At 40.6% G+C, this 20,046-nt stretch overlaps 1 protein-coding gene across 2 annotated transcripts in view; it reads left to right on the top strand.

Moving 5' to 3' along the window:
• LOC117331760 (rap1 GTPase-GDP dissociation stimulator 1-B-like) overlaps positions 1 to 20,046 on the top strand; it is a 73,160-nt gene that overhangs the window by 24,341 nt on the left and 28,773 nt on the right. For both annotated transcript variants that reach the window (XM_033890648.1, XM_033890640.1), the window contains exons 5-10: positions 12,698 to 12,844; positions 13,326 to 13,454; positions 13,808 to 13,933; positions 15,280 to 15,423; positions 15,954 to 16,085; positions 16,300 to 16,437. In XM_033890648.1, coding sequence (XP_033746539.1) covers positions 12,698 to 12,844; positions 13,326 to 13,454; positions 13,808 to 13,933; positions 15,280 to 15,423; positions 15,954 to 16,085; positions 16,300 to 16,437 — 816 coding nt within the window. The remainder of the gene's footprint in view (positions 1 to 12,697; positions 12,845 to 13,325; positions 13,455 to 13,807; positions 13,934 to 15,279; positions 15,424 to 15,953; positions 16,086 to 16,299; positions 16,438 to 20,046) is intronic.

Genomic DNA, 20,046 nt, shown 5'->3' with positions numbered 1-20,046 from the left:
TACGAAGCAACAGGCCAGTGACCCCTCAATCATGAAGCAACAGGCCAATGACCCCTCAATCATGAAGCAACAGGCCAGTGACCCCTCAGTCACGAAGCAACAGGCCAGTGACCCCTCAATCACAAAGCAACAGGCCAGCGACCCCTCAGTCACGAAGCAACAGGCCAGCGACCCCTCAGTCACGAAGCAACAGGCCAGTGACCGATCAGTCACGAAGCAACAGGCCAGCGACCCCTCAGTCACGAAGCAACAGGCCAGCGACCCCTCAATCACAAAGCAACAGGCCAGCGACCCCTCTATCACAAAGCAACAGGCCAACGACCCCTCTATCACAAAGCAACATGCCAACGACCCCTCAATCACGAAGCTGCCAGTGACCCCTCAATCACAAAGCAACAGGCCAGCGACCCCTCAATCACGAAGCAACAGGCCAGCAACCCCTCAATCACGAAGCAACAGGCCAGCGACCCCTCTATCACAAAGCAACAGGCCAACAACCCCTCAATCACGAAGCAACAGGCAAACAATGATTTGGTGACTGTACAGGCCATGGGAACCTCTTGTGTCACTTAATTATTACTTGGACTCTTTTCTGTCTAACAATAGGCATGGTAATATGCAGAAATATGTAGATTGACAAGTTGTTGTGATGTGGAAAAAAAAAACCATGACTGAGTTACCAGTAATAAAAGCCTGGCATTCATGGCCATTTTATGTTTATTTTTTGGGGAGGTTCACATCATATACATGTCAGAATTGTAGAACTCAAGTACACATAGAGTACATGGAGGGTAATGTGGACAACCAAAACCTTTCTTAAAACTTCTCCATTACGGTATCTGTAAAATTTACATCCCAACTATGATAAGATACAGGTTGCTTTACAAGTTATTAGCTTTGTACCCTCCAATCACCATATTGGATTATCCCAACACTGACTTGGGCTGTTCTATGTTATTCATTGAGGTTTGGAAGGATGCATTTTGGCTCTAAGACTACCTTGGTATTGTTTTCCTGTTTGAGTATACACTGTAGATAAAAAGGTAGGATGGCAAGCACAAAATATGAGGATGGTCTGAAAACAAAGGTGCAAGTCTTACATATCTCTCTGATCCATAGCTAAAAAATGACAGATTTATGTCAGAATTATGTTTGCAATGGAAATTTGATTGATTTCAGGGTTAAACAAGGTATGTGAGAAACAGACATAAACAATGTTTGTCCCAGATTTGAATTTAGGTGAGGTGGTCTGCAATGATTGGTGGAGCTGCTGGGGTAAGATGTTTATAATGAAGCTGTGTATGTGTTGATGAACCCTGCTGGGGCTGACATCACACTTCCTACTCCAAACTTAGCATGGTGTGAATGAAGACTTGTTCAGTGTAAAGTGTCTCAAGCTAGATTGAGAAAATAAATGGACAATCTGATAAGAATAAATGGTCTAAGTTCATTCTCAGATAAAGTGTATATATATACCAAATTGTTACCAAAAGATAAACCCATTTTGTCAAAATCATCAGATTAATTACATAATAGAGGAAAAAACAAAACAAATGCCAGTTTTGTATACTAGTAGAGAATGCATTCATGAAATTTATTCTGCAAACATCAGTTAGACATTAAAATAAAACCCTCAAAATACCAAAACACAGTAACAATCTGAATTGGTTTAGAAAAAAATCTACAGAAACATCAATGTAGACCTTGTCAGTTTCAACTGTGAACACAAGATCTACTCCACAAAGAGTTTGGATATTTGGTAGATAACTGTGGATCCTTGTTTAAAGATACCTGTGGACCCTTGTAATGATTTGCTGCTATAGAGTTTGGATATTTGGTAGATACCTGTGGACCCTTGTAATGATTTGCTGCTATAGAGTTTGGATATTTGGTAGATACCTGTGGATCCTTGTAATGATTTGCTGCTATAGAGTTGGGATATTTGGTAGATATCTGTGGACCCTTGTAATGATTTGCTGCTATAGAGTTGGGATATTTGGTAGATACCTGTGGATCCTTGTTAATGATTTGCTGCTATAGAGTTGGGATATTTGGTAGATACCTGTGCATCCTTGTTAATGATTTGCTGCTATAGTGTAGGGATATTTGGTAGATACCTGTGCATCCTTGTTAATGATTTGCTGCTATAGTGTAGGGATATTTGGTAGATACCTGTGTAGAGTTTGGATATTTGGTAGATACCTGTGGATCCTTGTAATGATTTGCTGCTATAGAGTTGGGATATTTGGTAGATAACTGTGGACCCTTGTAATGATTTGCTGCTATAGAGTTTGGATATTTGGTAGATACCTGTGGATCCTTGTTAATGATTTGCTACTATAGTGTAGGGATATTTGGTAGATACCTGTGCATCCTTGTTAATGATTTACTGCTATAGTGTAGGGATATTTGGTAGATACCTGTGCATCCTTGTTAATGATTTGCTGCTATACATGTTGGGATATTTGGTAGATATCTGTGGACCCTTGTAATGATTTGCTGCTATAGTGTAGGGATATTTGGTAGATACCTGTGTAGAGTTGGGATATTTGGTAAATACCTGTGTAGAGTTGGGATATTTGGTAGATACCTGAGTAGAGTTGGGATATTTGGTAGATACCTGTGTAGAGTTGGGATATTTGGTAGATACCTGTGTAGAGTTGGGATATTTGGTAGATACCTGTGGACCCTTGTAATGATTTGCTGCTATAAAAAGTTGGGATATTTGGCTGCCATTGTCAGGAATGAATTAATAGCAGGATTAATGTATATGTTTTGAGTATGCTGCCTCATTTAGTTTACCTAGCTGTATAAGTGGACAAGGATCACCATATAGACTGTCACTGTCGGTCACAAGCCTCTCACAGAGGTAAAGGTATCCACATGTGTTGTGGTTACTGGGGGAGAAAATCAAATAGTTTAAAACCATAGCTCCACCTTACTTCAATTTATCATGTCTGTACCTGGGTAGTGAAAAAATAGAAACTGCCAGAGTTGACAACATGTTTGGAATGACTCAATAGATATTGAATAACCGTAATGCATGTCTGTGTGATGAATTAAATATAAAGAGGATATTTTTTCACTTGAGGCCTGTTTGTGTAGGTGCTTATATCCAAAAGCAGTGTTTTTCCAAATGCAATCAATAAAGTGGAAGTCTGTTATCAAACCCTGAGGATGCTAAATCTCCTGACGACTGGAAAAAGATATGCTATTGTCACGCAATCTATTTATGTATCAAAGTCATTAAATGGTATATGGTGGAAATATTCCATAAATTCGCACTGGGTCAAGGAGTAATGCTATTTCTCCCGAGACATAGCATTACGGTAGATTTAATAGCTTCCTGTTTAATATTTGGAATGATATCCTTTTAATAATTGACAACAGGGAAGATAACTCTATGGAAAATATCAACAGGAAGGATAACTATGGAAAATGATAACAGGGTAGATAACTCCATGGAAAATATCAACAGGGAAGATAACTCTATGGAAAATATCAACAGGAAGGATAACTCTATGGAAAAGGATAACTATGGAAAATGACAACAGGGAATATAACTCCATGGAAAATATCAACAGGAAGGATAACTATGGAAAATGATAACAGGGTAGATAACTCTATGGAAAATATCAACAGGAAGGATAACTATGGAAAATGACAACAGGGTAGATAACTCCATGGAAAATATCAACAGGGAAGATAACTCTATGGAAAATATCAACAGGAAGGATAACTCTATGGAAAAGGATAACTATGGAAAATGACAACAGGGAATATAACTCCATGGAAAATATCAACAGGAAGGATAACTATGGAAAATGATAACAGGGTAGATAACTCTATGGAAAATATCAACAGGAAGGATAACTACTGAAAATGAAAACGGGGTAGATAACTCCATGGAAAATGACAACAGGAAGGAAAACTCTATGGAAAAGGATAACTATAGAAAATGACAACAGGGAAGATAACTCTATGGAAAATATCAACAGGAAGGATAACTCTATGGAAAAGGATAACTATGGAAAATGACAACAGGGAAGATAACTCCATGGAAAATATCAACAGGAAGGATAACTCTATGGAAAATATCAACAGAGATGATATAGGTCTATGGAAAATATCAACAGAGATGACAGGTCTATGGAACATACCAACAGGAAGATAACTCAATGGAAAATATAAACAGAGATGATATAGGTCTATGGAAAATATCAACAGAGATGATATAGGTCTATGGAAAATATCAACAATGATGATATAGGTCTATGGAAAATATCAACAGAGATGCTATGTCTATGGAAAATATCAACAGAGATGATAGGTCTATGGAAAATATCAACAGAGATGATATAGGTCTATGGAAAATATCAACAGTGATGATATAGGTCTATGGAAAATATCAACAGAGATGATAGGTCTATGGACAATATCAACAGAGATGATATAGGTCTATGGAAAATATCAATAGAGATGATAGGTCTATGGAAAATATCAACAGAGATGATATAGGTCTATGGAAAATATCAACAGAGATGATAGGTCTATGGAAAATATCAACAGAGATGATATAGGTCTATGGAAAATATCAACAGAGATGATATAGGTCTATGGAAAATATCAACAGAGATGATATAGGTCTATGGAAAATATCAACAATGATGATATAGGTCTATGGAAAATATCAACAGAGATGATAGCTCTTTAAAAAATCTCTACAGTAAGGATAACTAGAAAATATCAACACCAAAGATAATTTTAAGGGAAGATAATGTTAAAATAACATTATATGCCATTAAATAATATGACACAATTGTTTTAATTGTTATTAACCTGGTGATTTAAATAAGATTTAGAATTATTGACCTACTTCACTCTTGTGTTGTTATCCTTTAAGTCTACATTACACTTGGAAGGAATAGGTGCTGGGTAACTTGTCTACTGTCTTTATTTTACAGTAGGCCTCTATTTCTCCCCCTCACCTGTCCTCTTCTTTCATTTGTCTGTTCCTTTACCTACACCTATGGTTTCCCCATCCTTTAGCCCTAGCATGATGTATTTACAATTTAATTGCTGTAAATGTTCCTTAAATTATGAAGATAGCAGAAGAAACAGACCTCAAGACCTCTCAACAGTCATGGCATTGAATCATTCATGGAAAAATTCCAACATTTTTATATTTTTAGTGATATAATCATAATTTCATTTTGGAATTGGGCTGGGTGATTCAAGTTAAGGTTGACTGCCTTGAACGTTTGATAGTTAAGAAAAAATCTATAAATAACTTTAGAACCTATGTAAAACATTACAAGCTGTGACCGTTACGGTTGAACAAGACATAAATCTTTTAAGGGAGAGATGATTGCATCTTGTCAAAAACAACAAGATGCAAGATCTGGATGAAAAGTAACACAATTATCTCAAATTAGAAAATGTGAAGATTTATAGGTAGGAAATTAAACCTGAGGTGTAAAACGATGAACAGTCTGTACTGTCACTCTCCGCTTTATTCCCAGTTAAAAAGTAGGCAACAAATTAACAAATTCCTGATTTATTTTGAAATGGAGGACTGTGACTCTTTAATAATAACCATGCCAAGATATATATCACAACAAAACATTAATCTTTTTATAACATTTTATTTAACACAAATATTGTGTGTACTAAAATATTGTGTGTACTTTTAGTCTGAAAATAAACATTTCAAGTATATATTTAGTGATTTACTGACTGAATTCATTCTGAAGTGTTTCCCAGGTTAATAATGAATTAAGTTGGAATTATGTTAAGTGTTTATCAAAAGCATTACTTTAGTGTTTTAGCATGCTCAATTTAATGTGTATATGGCAGAAGTTCTAAGACCTGGCCTGGGTCAATGTAGAGTGATGATAGCTAACTGAAAACCAAGGGTTTTGTCTTTCAGTTTGTGGCTGGTCATATACATGTACATAATGTAGTTTGGATAAGATGGAAGAAGATAAATATATATATATATATATATAAGTATGTAGATCCTTGATTTTCTTATCTTTGGTCTTTAAAGTAGAGTATATAGGCCTTTGTATGTTATTTTCATGTTTTGAAGGGGTTAAAACTTTTTGAGATTATTTGAAATAATATTGCAGAAGTAATAACAAGTATTATGATTGGTAGCTAATGGATTATATAAAGCTCCCTGCTTTATTCATAGGCAATATGAATGCCAACCAATTCCAGTTAACAGGAACTGTTGAATGCCACTGGAAGCAACTGATTGCTGATACATATATTATTTCAAGTCACAAATTTTCCTTGAATTCTTTATTTGTACCTTTGTACCAGCCATCTTTTGAGATACATGTACAGGCAAAAGGCTCCTCCTCTAAGTTGGTGTACGTAATTACCTTCCTGGACTATTGGGTAAATATTATTGTGTTGGCACTTCTCTGTTATTGTCTCTATAGGTCTATACAGAAACAGCCAATTAGTAGTCTATTAATTACCTCGTTACTGTAAAGAAGTAACCATTGGCGATACCATTGTTTCCCCTTAGTAACCATATCTGGTACACCAGAGTATGGTACAGAAACTTGATATAGCTTGTTCTGTAATATAACTGTCAAAATTCTGTCATAAATCTAGAACTTTGTAAAGGAAGCAGGAAAAAATACGGCTATAGCAGAGGAGGAGACATTTCCCACAAAGGTCGACCATCTCACTCAGGACAGATGCATCGATCAGAGAGGTCTGTGGGCTTCTGCAGACAGATATTTTTACAAGATGTGATTTTCTGATGCATTCATAAACTTGTATATAAACTGATATATAAGTAATAATAGGCTCACATAACAGTCATTTGCTGAACATTCTTGTAATATCTGTATAGTTTTTTTGTTTTTACCAGAATCTGTGTAGCATTTGTAGCTTAACAGTGTGAATTATATTTACCCTTCCTGAATTTTTGTTGTCCATGTTTCCAATGTGAGCCTACACGTAAATTATATTTACATTTCCTGAATATTTGTAAAAACATTTCTTTGTAGGAGCCACAGACTATTATTGTATATACAGTGAACAGATATGATGTACAACTCTCTCACAAATGGTTTAGTGGGAATATAATTAACAAGACAATTACTTAAAGTCTGATATTGGCGATCTACTCAACATGATCAGGAATGCAACATTCAACCAATATTTCTGATACCACTCACTTAGTTATACCAGAATAACAAATGAATGTAAATTATAGAATGGATAGCCACCTACACCTTATATCACAAAGCCAATCGATGCCCCACCCACCCATATGAACTAGCCCTGCTCAAGTCAGGAAATAGATATGGACAGTAATGAGGTGATAGAAAATTAATCATTTCTGATATCAGAGTAACATGATCTCTATCCTAGGAGGATTTCTTAGATGTGTTTCCCTCAGCAAATTTATCTACAAAGATATTTTACACTTCCTACAGCCCATCGCGCTATCCTTCAAACTATCTGTGCCCTGTACTGTCCACCCTAACCCCCAACTCCCAACCTCGTCCCCACATCACATCCTACTATCCTTCAAAGATTATCCGTCCCCCTACTCCCCTCCCCTCCCCACATCACATCCTTCTATCCTTCATAGATAATCTGTCCCCCCACTCTCCTCCCCTCCCTCCCCTCCCTCCCCTCCCCCATTCCACTATCCTTCATAGAATATCCGTCCCCCTACTCCCCTCCCCTCCCCTCCCCTTTCCCACTATCCTTCCAAGGTTATCCGTCCCCCTACTCCCCTCCCCTCCCCTCCCCTCCCCTTTCCCACTATCCTTCCAAGGTTATCCGTCCCCCTACTCCCCTCCCCTCTCCTCCCCTCCCCTCCCCTTTCCCCACTATCCTTCCAAGGTTATCCGTCCCCCTACTCCCCTCCCCTCTCCTCCCCTCCCCTCCCCTCTCCTCCCCTCCCCTCCCTTTCCCTTTCCTCCCCCATTCCACTATCCTTCCAAGGTTATCCGTCCCCCTACTCTCCACCCCTCCCCTTTCCTGACCCCTCCCCTCCCTAATTCCACTATCCTTCCAAGGTTATCTGTCCCCTACTCTCCCCTCCCCTCCCTACACCCATCCCACTATCCTTCCTAGGTTATCTTTCCCCTACTCACCGCCCCTCCCCTCCCCTCCCCTCCCACTATCCTTCCAAGGTTATCCGTCCCCCTACTCTCCAACCCTCCCTTCCCTCCCCTTCCCTTTCCTCCCCCATTCCACTATCCTTCCAAGGTTATCCATCCTCCTACTCTCCACCCCTCCCCTTTCCTGACCCCTCCCCTCCCCAATTCCACTATCCTTCCAAGGTTGTCTGTCCTCCTTCTTTCATAGTAGCACTAATCACCTCTTCCCAAATTCCACCACACCATTCCATTGTTTTTGCAATTCCAATTTCATTCTTTGGTTCCAAATTTTCTGTGTGTAGTTCTACACATTTACAGCTTGGTAATATTAACTCCAATCGGCACAATAACCAATATATTTTTGTTTATTAGCAATGCTTGCTGACTCATGATACTTTAGTGTAAGGTTTTTGTTTTTAAGAGGGTCAATTTTCAACACGTTCTGTTGAATTGATGATAGCAGTACTCTAGTATTAGTAATGGATACTCGATACATCTGCCTCGATCATTAGTGTCATGTATGTGGGGGTAATTTGTGTACCTGTAGACTACAGCTTTTGAAGTTCATTAACAATATATGTCTTCCTGGTTAAGAGTCTGCTATAGTCCCTGTAGATTTTAGCTAGTTTACCTCACTACATTTAAAATTCTCAGGAGGTAATTCAGACTGGAAACTCACTATAGCATCCAAAGTGTTTGGACTTTGGATGCAGACACACAATTGACTTGAATTACATGTGTTAAGTTTATATGAACCCACTTTGTCATACAAGTGTTTGATTTACATGAAACTCACTGTGTCATACAAGTGTTTGATTTACATGAAACTCATTGTCATACAAGTGTTTGATTTACATGAAACTCACTGTCATACAAGTGTTTGATTTACATGAAACTCACTGTCATACACATGTTTGGTTTACATGAAACTGTAGACAGGACACTCTCTATATCATACAGAAGGGGTAACAATATATTTTGTACATTTGTTGTTGATTACATTGGTGATTGGGGAAATAATCACAGCACAGGGCCAAAAGACATGTATAGACAGGTGTTTTTTGTAGGTTTAATTGGTGGCAGAAGGTTTACTGTTGTTAGCACACTGGCTCTGACAAGGTAATAAGGTCAAAACAAGGTTATAGGCTTAAACAGCCAGTATGGGAGTGAAACAGAACATTCTGAAATAAACAACTGGTCAGATTTAGTATGCTGAAGTCATCAAGAAAATTATTCACAGACAAACCACAAAGAATTTTGCTTGTTCTCTTAAACCTGTAGTGAAGCTTAGTCAAGTTTCATCAAAATCCAGACTTATTTTCTATCTCAAAACCGAATGCACTCCAGGGAGAAAGTTTCTGGAATATCATTACGATCTGTTTATGACTTTGGGTATTCCCTTTGTATCAGTAACTATGTGATTCAGATAAACTGGGGAAAGGTAATAAAGGAGTGGCGATGTCTGGCCCTAGTTTTCCTGTTGTTTGTCAGAAATGTGTGTATTAGAACCATACTATGTATTAATTTTGGGTCTAGCTAGAGAGTGGTTGTTTGGGTTTGAAAAGCCTGTTACCTTCATTAATTATTACAAGTGTGTCCCTCTACCAGACTAGGATGAGGAGCAGTATACAGACAAAATGATTGGGCCAGATGTACAGTTATGTATATGCAGAGTTCTAATTGAAAAGTTGTGTAGGTTATATTGCTGTACAGACAGCAAACAGGATACTTGAGATTGAGTAGAATGCCCCATCTTTTCCCATGCTACTTATTTTCTTCCTTTTATCTATGTTTCCTTTATCCATCTCTTCATTCTGTCTTCTTTCCATTCTTATCTCTCCTATTTTCTTCCTCCGCCCATGTATCTTATATCTTTCCTTCCTTCCCCATCTCTAAACCCAATTTTATTGCTTTTTCTACATTCGTTATGTTTTGCTATCTTATACATGTGTTTTCTTGATCCATTCCTCATTTCCCTCTGTTTATTCCCTTCCATTCTTAATAATCTAATTCCCTCACTTACTTCACACACTTCACTCAATACTGTTATTTTCTTATTCTTTCTGCTAATAGTGTATATACACCTCTTCCCTACTAACCCCATCCCACCCCCCTGTCTTCATCCCACAATCATTCCATCGATCGTTCTACCCCCAATCTCCATCCACAAACCTGTCTTCATTTCTCCCACAATCTTTACATGGTCCCACCCCATCCCACCCTGCCTTCATCCCACACTCGTTCCATCGTTCTAGCTGTCCTATCTGTTCCCCTCCCCTCCCCTCCCCCTCCCCCACCCTGCCTTCATCCCAAACTCGTTCCATCGTTCTAGCTGTCCTATCTATTCCCCTCCCCCTCCCCCTCCCCCTCCCCCACCCTGCATTCATCCCAAACTCGTTCCATCCTTCTAGCTGTCCTATCTATTCCCCTCCCCCACCCTGCATTCATCCCACACTCGTTCCATCGTTCTAGCTGTCCTATCTGTTCCCCTCCCCCTCCCCCACCCTGCCTTCATCCCAAACTCGTTCCATCCTTCTAGCTGTCCTATCTATTCCCCTTCCCCACCCTGCATTCATCCCACACTCGTTCCATCGTTCTAGCTGTCCTATCTATTCCCCTCCCCCTCCCCCTCCCCCACCCTGCATTCATCCCAAACTCGTTCCATCGTTCTAGCTGTCCTATCTGTTCCCCTCCTCCTCCCCCACCCTGCCTTCATCCCACACTTGTTCCATCGTTCTAGCTGTCCTATCTATTCTCCTACCACAAAGGCTATATCGTTTGTATTATGGAGATATAACCATTTGCCAATATCAATCACACAACAGCTAGGCTTTTTTTCTCATTGTACTCCTTGTCAATCTGAATTCCCCCAGACATTCTTCATGCTTGATCTAAAAAATTATCTCCTGTTTTGATTTTGACATTTTTTAACAGAAGGTAAAAAGTAGTTTTCAGCGTGTCAAATAAAGTATGTCTACTCTTGTATATCAAAATGTAGAATTTTACCTTTTCATTATAAAACGTTGTGTGCTGGTGTCCACTTGTTTATGTTTACCAGTATATGCTATGATGTTTGATATTTTAGCAGTTATATACATATGCTGGTGTAGATTTCATCATCTGAAATATATCCCAGTGAAATTGGACACTGTTGCAACCCATTATTTTGTTTTTCTATATTTAGAACCACAAAGTCATTCATCAAATAAACCTGGCAACAACAATGATTCCCAACAAATCCTGTCAATTTATCTGAAGCTCACAGCTATATCTGGGAGATAATGTCAGAAAGACCAAGAAACCTCAATGATTTCTTGTATTTTTTTCTATTTTTGTGGGGGAGGAAGATGGAGGGATTTTCATGGTAATAAAACTCTTCTATCCCATCAGACGCGTAAATTTGGGTAAAGTTTGAGTCCAAAAAGATAGGCTTATCTGCTGGTTTGTCCTGCAGAGTCTTACACCGGATTTACATTCAACACACAGCTAAAATTATACCCACTTAAATGTCAAATTTAGGGCTAGAAAATTATCTGGCTATAAAAAGAAGGAAGTGGGGTTATCTGGAGTGACGGAGAGTAGATTGATGCTGACTGAGTCAGAACGTAGCTCTAAGGCTTATGTACCCGAAGCTATTGAACTGGTATGAAATAACATGCAAACAATGTTGGTCCATTTCTAACCAATTACCAAGTGGCCATATATTTTCCTTCCATGCATAATTCTAAACGGTTTGTTGTGTTTCTGCCAATTTTATTACGTTAGATACGATCAGGAAGATATTCTCTGTTTGAAACAGTTCTTTGAATAAAATGCTAATATGTGCTGGATTCTGTGTTCGGTGTATTGGTATTTGGTAAAAATTGTGCAGCCAAGTTTTGTCGCTGATACAAAGATATATCTGATGCAATGTACAGGGTCTGAGTTTTGGGTCTAGATATGGGGGGGGGGGGGGGGATATAGTACATTCATATCTGATATATATAATTACTGAAAATGGTTAATTGAAAGCCTGCAGAAAAACTACTGAAAAGATATGGACATTTTAGTATAAAAAGTTACAAGAGAATCACGTAGTGCAGTAAACTTTTCGTTAAATATATCTTAAAACACAGTTTAATTTTAATTCAATTTTCCAACAATCATGAGAAATAAAAAAGTAAATAAGTTTATACCAATCACTGTTGTCGATCCATATTGATACCAACATGACATCTCACCAAATTTTCAAATTTAGTTTTAGATTAGAACATGTGTATAGTTTAATGACATAATAATGTTAAGTATAATATCAGTCTTTTGTCTAAAATTCACAGACTTTATGGAACATTAATCCCAATCTCTTTCGGAGTGCAGTACGATCCTCACGATCCTCTCGATCCTCTCGGTCCCCTCCATTGCAGTTCACTCTGGGAGAGATGGCTGGAATTCATGACCTTTTTTGGTGACCTCATGTTGAAAATACTTACGTATGGGACCAAGACCTTGACCTTTATTTTCAAAGTGTTATGTAGTAAATAAATGAAATATATTGACTGATTTTATAACTTTTGTCTATGTAGATGAGGGCCGAGAAGCTATAGATGATGAGAATGGTCTGCCTGTCTTACTGGATTTGATGAGAAGCCATCTAAAGAATGAAGATCCAGCAGCCAGCCGACTACGCCTAACTGCCTGTGGCTATCTCCTCAATGTCACCAACACTAATGGTAACTTCACCATAAACAGAACTTAATGAAATGTCTATTTCAAACCTAGGTGAACATTTGGCGCAAAGTAAGATAAAATCAAAACAGTTGTGATACATCAATGAAGTCGTCTCATATATTGTTATAATTTTTTTTTTTTTGTGTAAGTTTTCAGCTCACCATCTGATTTTATTTTTAGATCCAATTTGTATTATGAGTTTAACTGTAGTACCATTATATCCTGGAACCAGAATGCCATCACATAACAATTTAACTCAAAATCAGGGGTGGGCTTATTGCTGGACAATGAAATAGCCTTTGTTAGCATTTTCTCAGAACTGCAATACACACGAGTGGCTTATTATCAGACATGGGTTTATTGCCAGATAAATACGGTAGTATTTTACAGTGCCCGCCTTAAAGCAAACAATTGAAATAGTAATATATGTTACAAAAGCTGAACATTAAAATGTATCAATAAATCTGTTTATACGATTTGTAGACAAGATGTTGGAGAAAGCGCTTACAGAAGGCGCTCTTGACCTACTGGAACAGTATGTGTGGCAGCATCGTGGCGACAGGGAGATGTGCAATATGGCACTCCTTGCCATCGGCAGTTTTGTTGACACTGGTAAACAAACCATAAATCAGTAACAGACTTAAAGCTGCATGTTGAAAACCTTGAAATTGTTTTAAAGAGAAAATGTGTCCATGGCAGCCTTTGAAATGCAGTTACATGTGCTGTATATATAATAATGAATATGTTTTTTGTTCTGAAGTATGTTAGGAGGTAGTAATGAATTTTCAAATATGCAGAGTTTTATATGTATTCAAATCAATAAAGTAATAATTCAACAAAAAAAAAAAGAAAAATCCTTGATCACATACATCTTAAGTGAACATTTTCATTTTAATATCAAGTGTTAGCCCTGTATTACAGATCATTGTGAACACTTGATGTAGCTTGATTTCTCCTGTTTCCAGATCTGTGCCAACATAAGCTTCAGTCATCAACACTATGTAGTACAATAGTTAGCCTTCTGGATACCAAATTAGCAGACTGCTACGAAAACATGATCCTAGAACTCTTCATCAGCTTATCTGAGATAGGTGAGTATGACATGTGATATGGACATCAGTCTGTCTGAGATAGGTGAGTATGACAGGTGATATGGACATCAGTCTGTCTGAGATAGGTGAGTATGACATGTGATATGGACATCAGTCTGTCTGAGATAGATGAGTATGACATGTGATATGGACATCAGTCGGTCTGAGATAGGTGAGTATGACATGTGATATGGACATCAGTCTGTCTGAGATAGGTGAGTATGACATGTGATATGGACATCAGCCTGTCTGAGATAGGTGAGTATGACATGTGATATGAATATCAGTCTGTCTGAGATAGGTGAGTATGACATGTGATATGGACATCAGTCTGTCTGAGATAGGTGAGTATGACATGTGATATGGACATCAGTCTGTCTGAGATAGGTGAGTATGACATGTGATATGGACATCAGTCTGTCTGAGATAGGTGAGTATGACATGTGATATGGACATCAGTCTGTCTGAGATAGGTGAGTATGACATGTGATATGGACATCAGTCTGTCTGAGATAGGTGAGTATGACATGTGATTTGGACATCAGTCTGTCTGAGATAGGTGAGTATGACATGTGATATGGACATCAGCCTGTCTGAGATAGGTGAGTATGACATGTAATATGGACATCAGTCTGTCTGAGATAGATGAGTATGACATGTGATATAGACATCAGCCTGTCGGAGATAGGTGAGTATGACATGTGACATAGACCTCAGTCTGTCTGAGATAGGTGAGTATGACATGTGATATGGACATCAGTCTGTCTGAGATAGGTGAGTAGGATATGTCATATAGAAAGGAGAAACAAAGGTAGTTAAAGGATTATTCTAACTGCATCCTCAGCCTTCCTGATAGAGATCAGTAATCATAGTTACATGGTAGACTTGACCCTTCCTCCGCCTTCCTGATATAGATCAGTAACCATAGTTACATGGTAGACTTGACCCTTCCTCCGCCTTCCTGATATAGATCAGTAACCATAGTTACATGGTAGACTTGACCCTTCCTCCGCCTTCCTGATATAGATCAGTAACCATAGTTACAGGGTAGACTTGACCCTTCCTCCGCCTTCCTGTTTTAGATCAGTAATCAGACTTGACCCTTCCTCAGTCTTCCTGATTGAAATCAGTAACCATAGTTACATGGTAGACTTGACCCTTCCTCAGCCTTAAAGATTTGTTGACATGATTCAACACATCAGAACAATTACTTGTATACATTTAAACATGTTACATATCTATACCCCTTGCCTACACCCCTTATTGAAATTAAGGATTAGGGGTTCACAAAAGAATGTTCTCCAAACTGCTACTTGTCCTTTAATTCTGTTGTTCAACTATTCCAGATGATTTGAAGGATATATTAGCAGACACCAACCTTAGCAGTCATCTCATTCGAATCATCCAATCAAACACTGGTCGCCTTGACGATGGCAGTCAACAGACCATCAAGATGGCCTCTGATCTTCTCGTCTTGCTGTTGACAGGAGGTAAGTTAGATGTAATGTTGATATATATTGTAATCAGGAAGATGAAATATTAGCATTGACATTCATTTAAAACTAAATCAAAGGACCTAATTTGTGATTCATTTGTGACAAAGAATACCTACATATCAACGAAACTGTTATACAACTCAGAATTGATTAACCAAGGACAAACTGCATAAAAGTAACATTCTCAAAGTGAGAACTAGGGCGATGACAATGGAACCACTAGACATATCCACAAGTATTAAACATGTGTGACTTTATATCACAACAGGAAATAGAATTGTTCCCAATGAGATCCTGTTGTGGACCATACAACTTTTCCATGGTCAAAACTCAGTCACCCCTAAAGACACATTTGAACTCTTCCAATTCAAACATTGGAATAGTTCATTATGACACTTCAGGGGTGAATAAGTTAATCAACCTGTATCTCTCAGAATGTTGTATAAAAGTATGTCAGCACTTGTGGATCCTTAATTACATCAGTAAGTCTCCTTTGTTGCTATTTACTACTTTTGATTTGCCAGATAAGAGTATGGAGGTGATGTTTAGTAAAGGAGAGGGACTTGTCTTCGTGGAGACAGTGAAATGGTTGGAAAGTGACTCTGCTCACTTACAACTGTCTGCAGCCCTTGCCATTGGAAACTTTGCTCGTAGAGGTAAGATATACTGAAGTCTGTATCTATAGATTTTGAAAGAAAATGAAAGGAGTGTTGATAATTGAAATATTTTTTACTTTTATTACCCATTTCTTGAAAATGGAGACTCATGGAGTAGGAAAAAATATCATAAATACATAGTAGACAAAAATACATCCATGGATAAAATATGTCTTGACAGATAAAACTCTGATTGTATGTTGTTGGTTTCCAGATGAACACTGTCAGAAGTTAGTTGAACAGGGAATTGTTGAGAAGCTGCTGAATGTTATCCGGGCTCAAAGTAATCCTGAAGGGGACATAACACTACAACATGCCGTACTCAGTGCTCTCCGTAACCTTGCCATACCCGGTAAGTGTTAGTGTTACAGCTGTTTGGCCGTGATATTTTTTATTGGTTTTTTCCCTTTTTATATATGAACTATCTCTAAAAATAATGATGTATTGAAAAGGCTGATTTTTGCTTCATTTGAGTAAATATTTTAAGCAGGCATACATTTTTTACTCAACTGTACAAACCCTCCTACTCAACTGTACAAACCCTCCTACCCAACCTGGCAAACCCTCCTACCCAACCAGACAAACCCTCCTACCCAACCAGACAAACCCTCCTACCCAACCAAACAAACCCTCCTACCCAACCAGACAGACCCTCCTACCCAACCAGACAAACCCTCCTACCCAACCAGACAAACCCTCCTACCCAACCAGACAAACCCTCCTACCCAACCAGACAAACCCTCCTACCCAACCAAACAAACCCTCCTACAAAACCAAATAAACCCTCCTACCCACCTAGGCTAACCCTCCTACCCAACCAGACAAACCCTCCTACCAAACCAAACAAACCCTCCTACCCAACCAGACAAACCCTCCTACCCAACCAAACAAACCCTCCTACCCACCTAGGCTAACCCTCCTACCCAACCAGACAAACCCTCCTACCCAACCAAACAAACCCTCCTACCCAACCAGACAAACCCTCCTACCCAACCAAACAAACCCTCCTACCCACCTAGGCTAACCCTCCTACCCAACGAGACAAACCCTCCTACCCAACCAGACAAACCCTTCTACCCAACCAAACAAACCCTCCTACCAAACCAGACAAACCCTCCTACCCAACCAGACAAACCCTTCTACCCAACCAAACAAACCCTCCTACCCAACCAAACAAACCCTCTTACCCAACCAAACAAACCCTCCTACCCAACCAGACAAACCCTCCTACCCACCTAGGCTAACCCTCCTACCCAACCAGACAAACCCTCCTACCCAACCAGACAAACCCTCCTACCCAACCAAACAAACCCTCCTACCCACCTAGGCTAACCCTCCTACCCAACCAGACAAACCCTCCTACCCAACCAGACAAACCCTCCTACCCAACCAGACAAACCCTCCTACCCAACCAGACAAACCCTTCTACCCAACCAAACAAACCCTCCTACCCAACCAGACAAACCCTCCTACCCAACCAGACAAACCCTTCTACCCAACCAGACAAACCCTCCTACCCAACCAGACAAACCCTCCTACCCAACCAGACAAACCCTCCTACCCAACCAAACAAACCCTCCTACCCACCTAGGCTAACCCTCCTACCCAACCAGACAAACCCTCCTACCCAACCAGACAAACCCTCCTACCCAACCAGACAAACCCTCCTACCCAACCAGACAAACCCTCCTACCCAACCAGACAAACCCTCCTACCCAACCAAACAAACCCTCCTACCCAACCAGACAAACCCTCCTACCCAACCAGACAAACCCTCCTACCCAACCAAACAAACCCTCCTACCCAACCAGACAAACCCTCCTACCCACCTAGGCTAACTCTCTTACTACACCAAACAAACCCTCCAGTTTTTACCCGACAAACCATTCTATCTTTCAGACATACCCTCCAACCAGACAGACCCTCCAATCTAACCAGATGAACCCTCCAACCCAACAAGACAAACCAACCCTCTAGCCTTCATCCGACAAACCCTCATACCCCAGCATGCAAACCCTCCAGTACCCTCATACTCAACCAGACAAACCCTCCAGCGTTTACCTGACAAGACCTCCATACCAGAATCTGATAAACTCTCACACCCCACCCCAAAAACAATCTAGTCCCAACCAAAAAACCCTCCAGCCACCAACCCTAAACCCTTTGGCCCCCATCTAACTAACCCTCCAGCCAACCCCCCTCCTCAAACCTTCCTCTAACTAACCCTCCAGCCAACCCCCCTCCTCAAACCTTCCTCTAACTAACCCTCCAGCCAACCCCCCTCCTCAAACCTTCCTCTAACTAACCCTCCAGCCAACCCCCCTCCTCAAACCTTCCTCTAACTAACCATCCAGCCAACCCCCCTCCTCAAACCTTCCTCTAACTAACCCTCCAGCCAACCCCCCTCCTCAAACCTTCCTCTAACTAACCCTCCAGCCAACCCCCCTCCTCAAACCTTCCTCTAACTAACCCTCCAGCCAACCACCCTCCTCAAACCTTCCTCTAACTAACCCTCCAGCCAACCCCCCTCCTCAAACCTTCCTCTAACTAACCATCCAGCCAACCCCCCTCCTCAAACCTTCCTCTAACTAACCCTCCAGCCAACCCCCCTCCTCAAACCTTCCTCTAACTAACCCTCCAGCCAACCCCCCTCCTCAAACCTTCCTCTAACTAACCCTCCAGCCAACCCCCCTCCTCAAACCTTCCTCTAACTAACCCTCCAGCCAACCCCCTCCTCAAACCTTCCTCTAACTAACCCTCCAGCCAACCCCCCTCCTCAAACCTTCCTCTAACTAACCCTCCAGCCAACCCCCCTCCTCAAACCTTCCTCTAACTAACCCTCCAGCCAACCCCCCTCCTCAAACCTTCCTCTAACTAACCCTCCAGCCAACCCCCCTCCTCAAACCTTCCTCTAACTAACCCTCCAGCCAACCCCCCTCCTCAAACCTTCCTCTAACTTACCCTCCAGCCAACCCCCCTCCTCAAACCTTCCTCTAACTAACCCTCCAGCCAACCCCCCTCCTCAAACCTTCCTCTAACTAACCCTCCAGCCAACCCCCCTCCTCAAACCTTCCTCTAACTAACCCTCCAGCCAACCCCCCTCCTCAAACCTTCCTCTAACTAACCATCCAGCCAACCCCCCTCCTCAAACCTTCCTCTAACTAACCCTCCAGCCACCCCCCCCCCTCCTCAAACCTTCCTCTAACTTACCCTCCAGCCAACCCCCCTCCCCCCCCCTCCTCAAACCTTCCTCTAACTAACCCTCCAGCCAACCCCCCTCCTCAAACCTTCCTCTAACTAACCGTCCAGCTAACAACACTAAACTCTCAAGCCCATATAAAACTGATCCTCCAGTCATTAACCTAAAACCTGAAGCCCTTATCTAGAAATCCCTCCTGCCACCTACACTAAACCCTCAAGCCCTCATCTAACTCACCATCCAGCCATGACCCTAAACCCTCAAACCCTCATCTGACTGACCCTCCAGCCACCTGCCCTCAAGCCCTCAGGCCCTTATCTAACTTACTCTCCAGCAACCAACCCTACAGTCTCAGGCTCTAACTTTACGGACCCTACAGCCACCTACCCTAAACCATTTGGCCCTCATATAACTGACCTTCCAGCCACCTACCCTAAACCATTTGGCCCTCATATAACTGAACCTCCAGCCACCTACCCTAAACCATTTGGCCCTCATATAACTGACCTTCCTGCTATCTACCCTAAACCATTTGGCCCTCATATAACTGACCTTCCAGCTATCTACCCTAAACCATCAAGTCCTCATCTAACGGAACTTCCAGCCACAAACCCTAAACCATTTGGTCCTCATATAACTGACCTTCCAGTTACCTACCCTAAACCATTTGGCCCTCACATAACTGACCTTCCAGTTACCTACCCTGAAGTCTTTATCTGACTTACCTTCCCAACCCCCACCTTACACACCCTCCAAACATCC

Source organism: Pecten maximus, chromosome 1 (genome assembly GCF_902652985.1).
Source record: "Pecten maximus chromosome 1, xPecMax1.1, whole genome shotgun sequence".
NCBI classification, from domain to species: Eukaryota; Metazoa; Mollusca; class Bivalvia; order Pectinida; family Pectinidae; genus Pecten; species Pecten maximus.
Note: the sequence above shows the minus strand (reverse complement) of the source record. Positions and strands in the feature narration are given on the sequence as shown.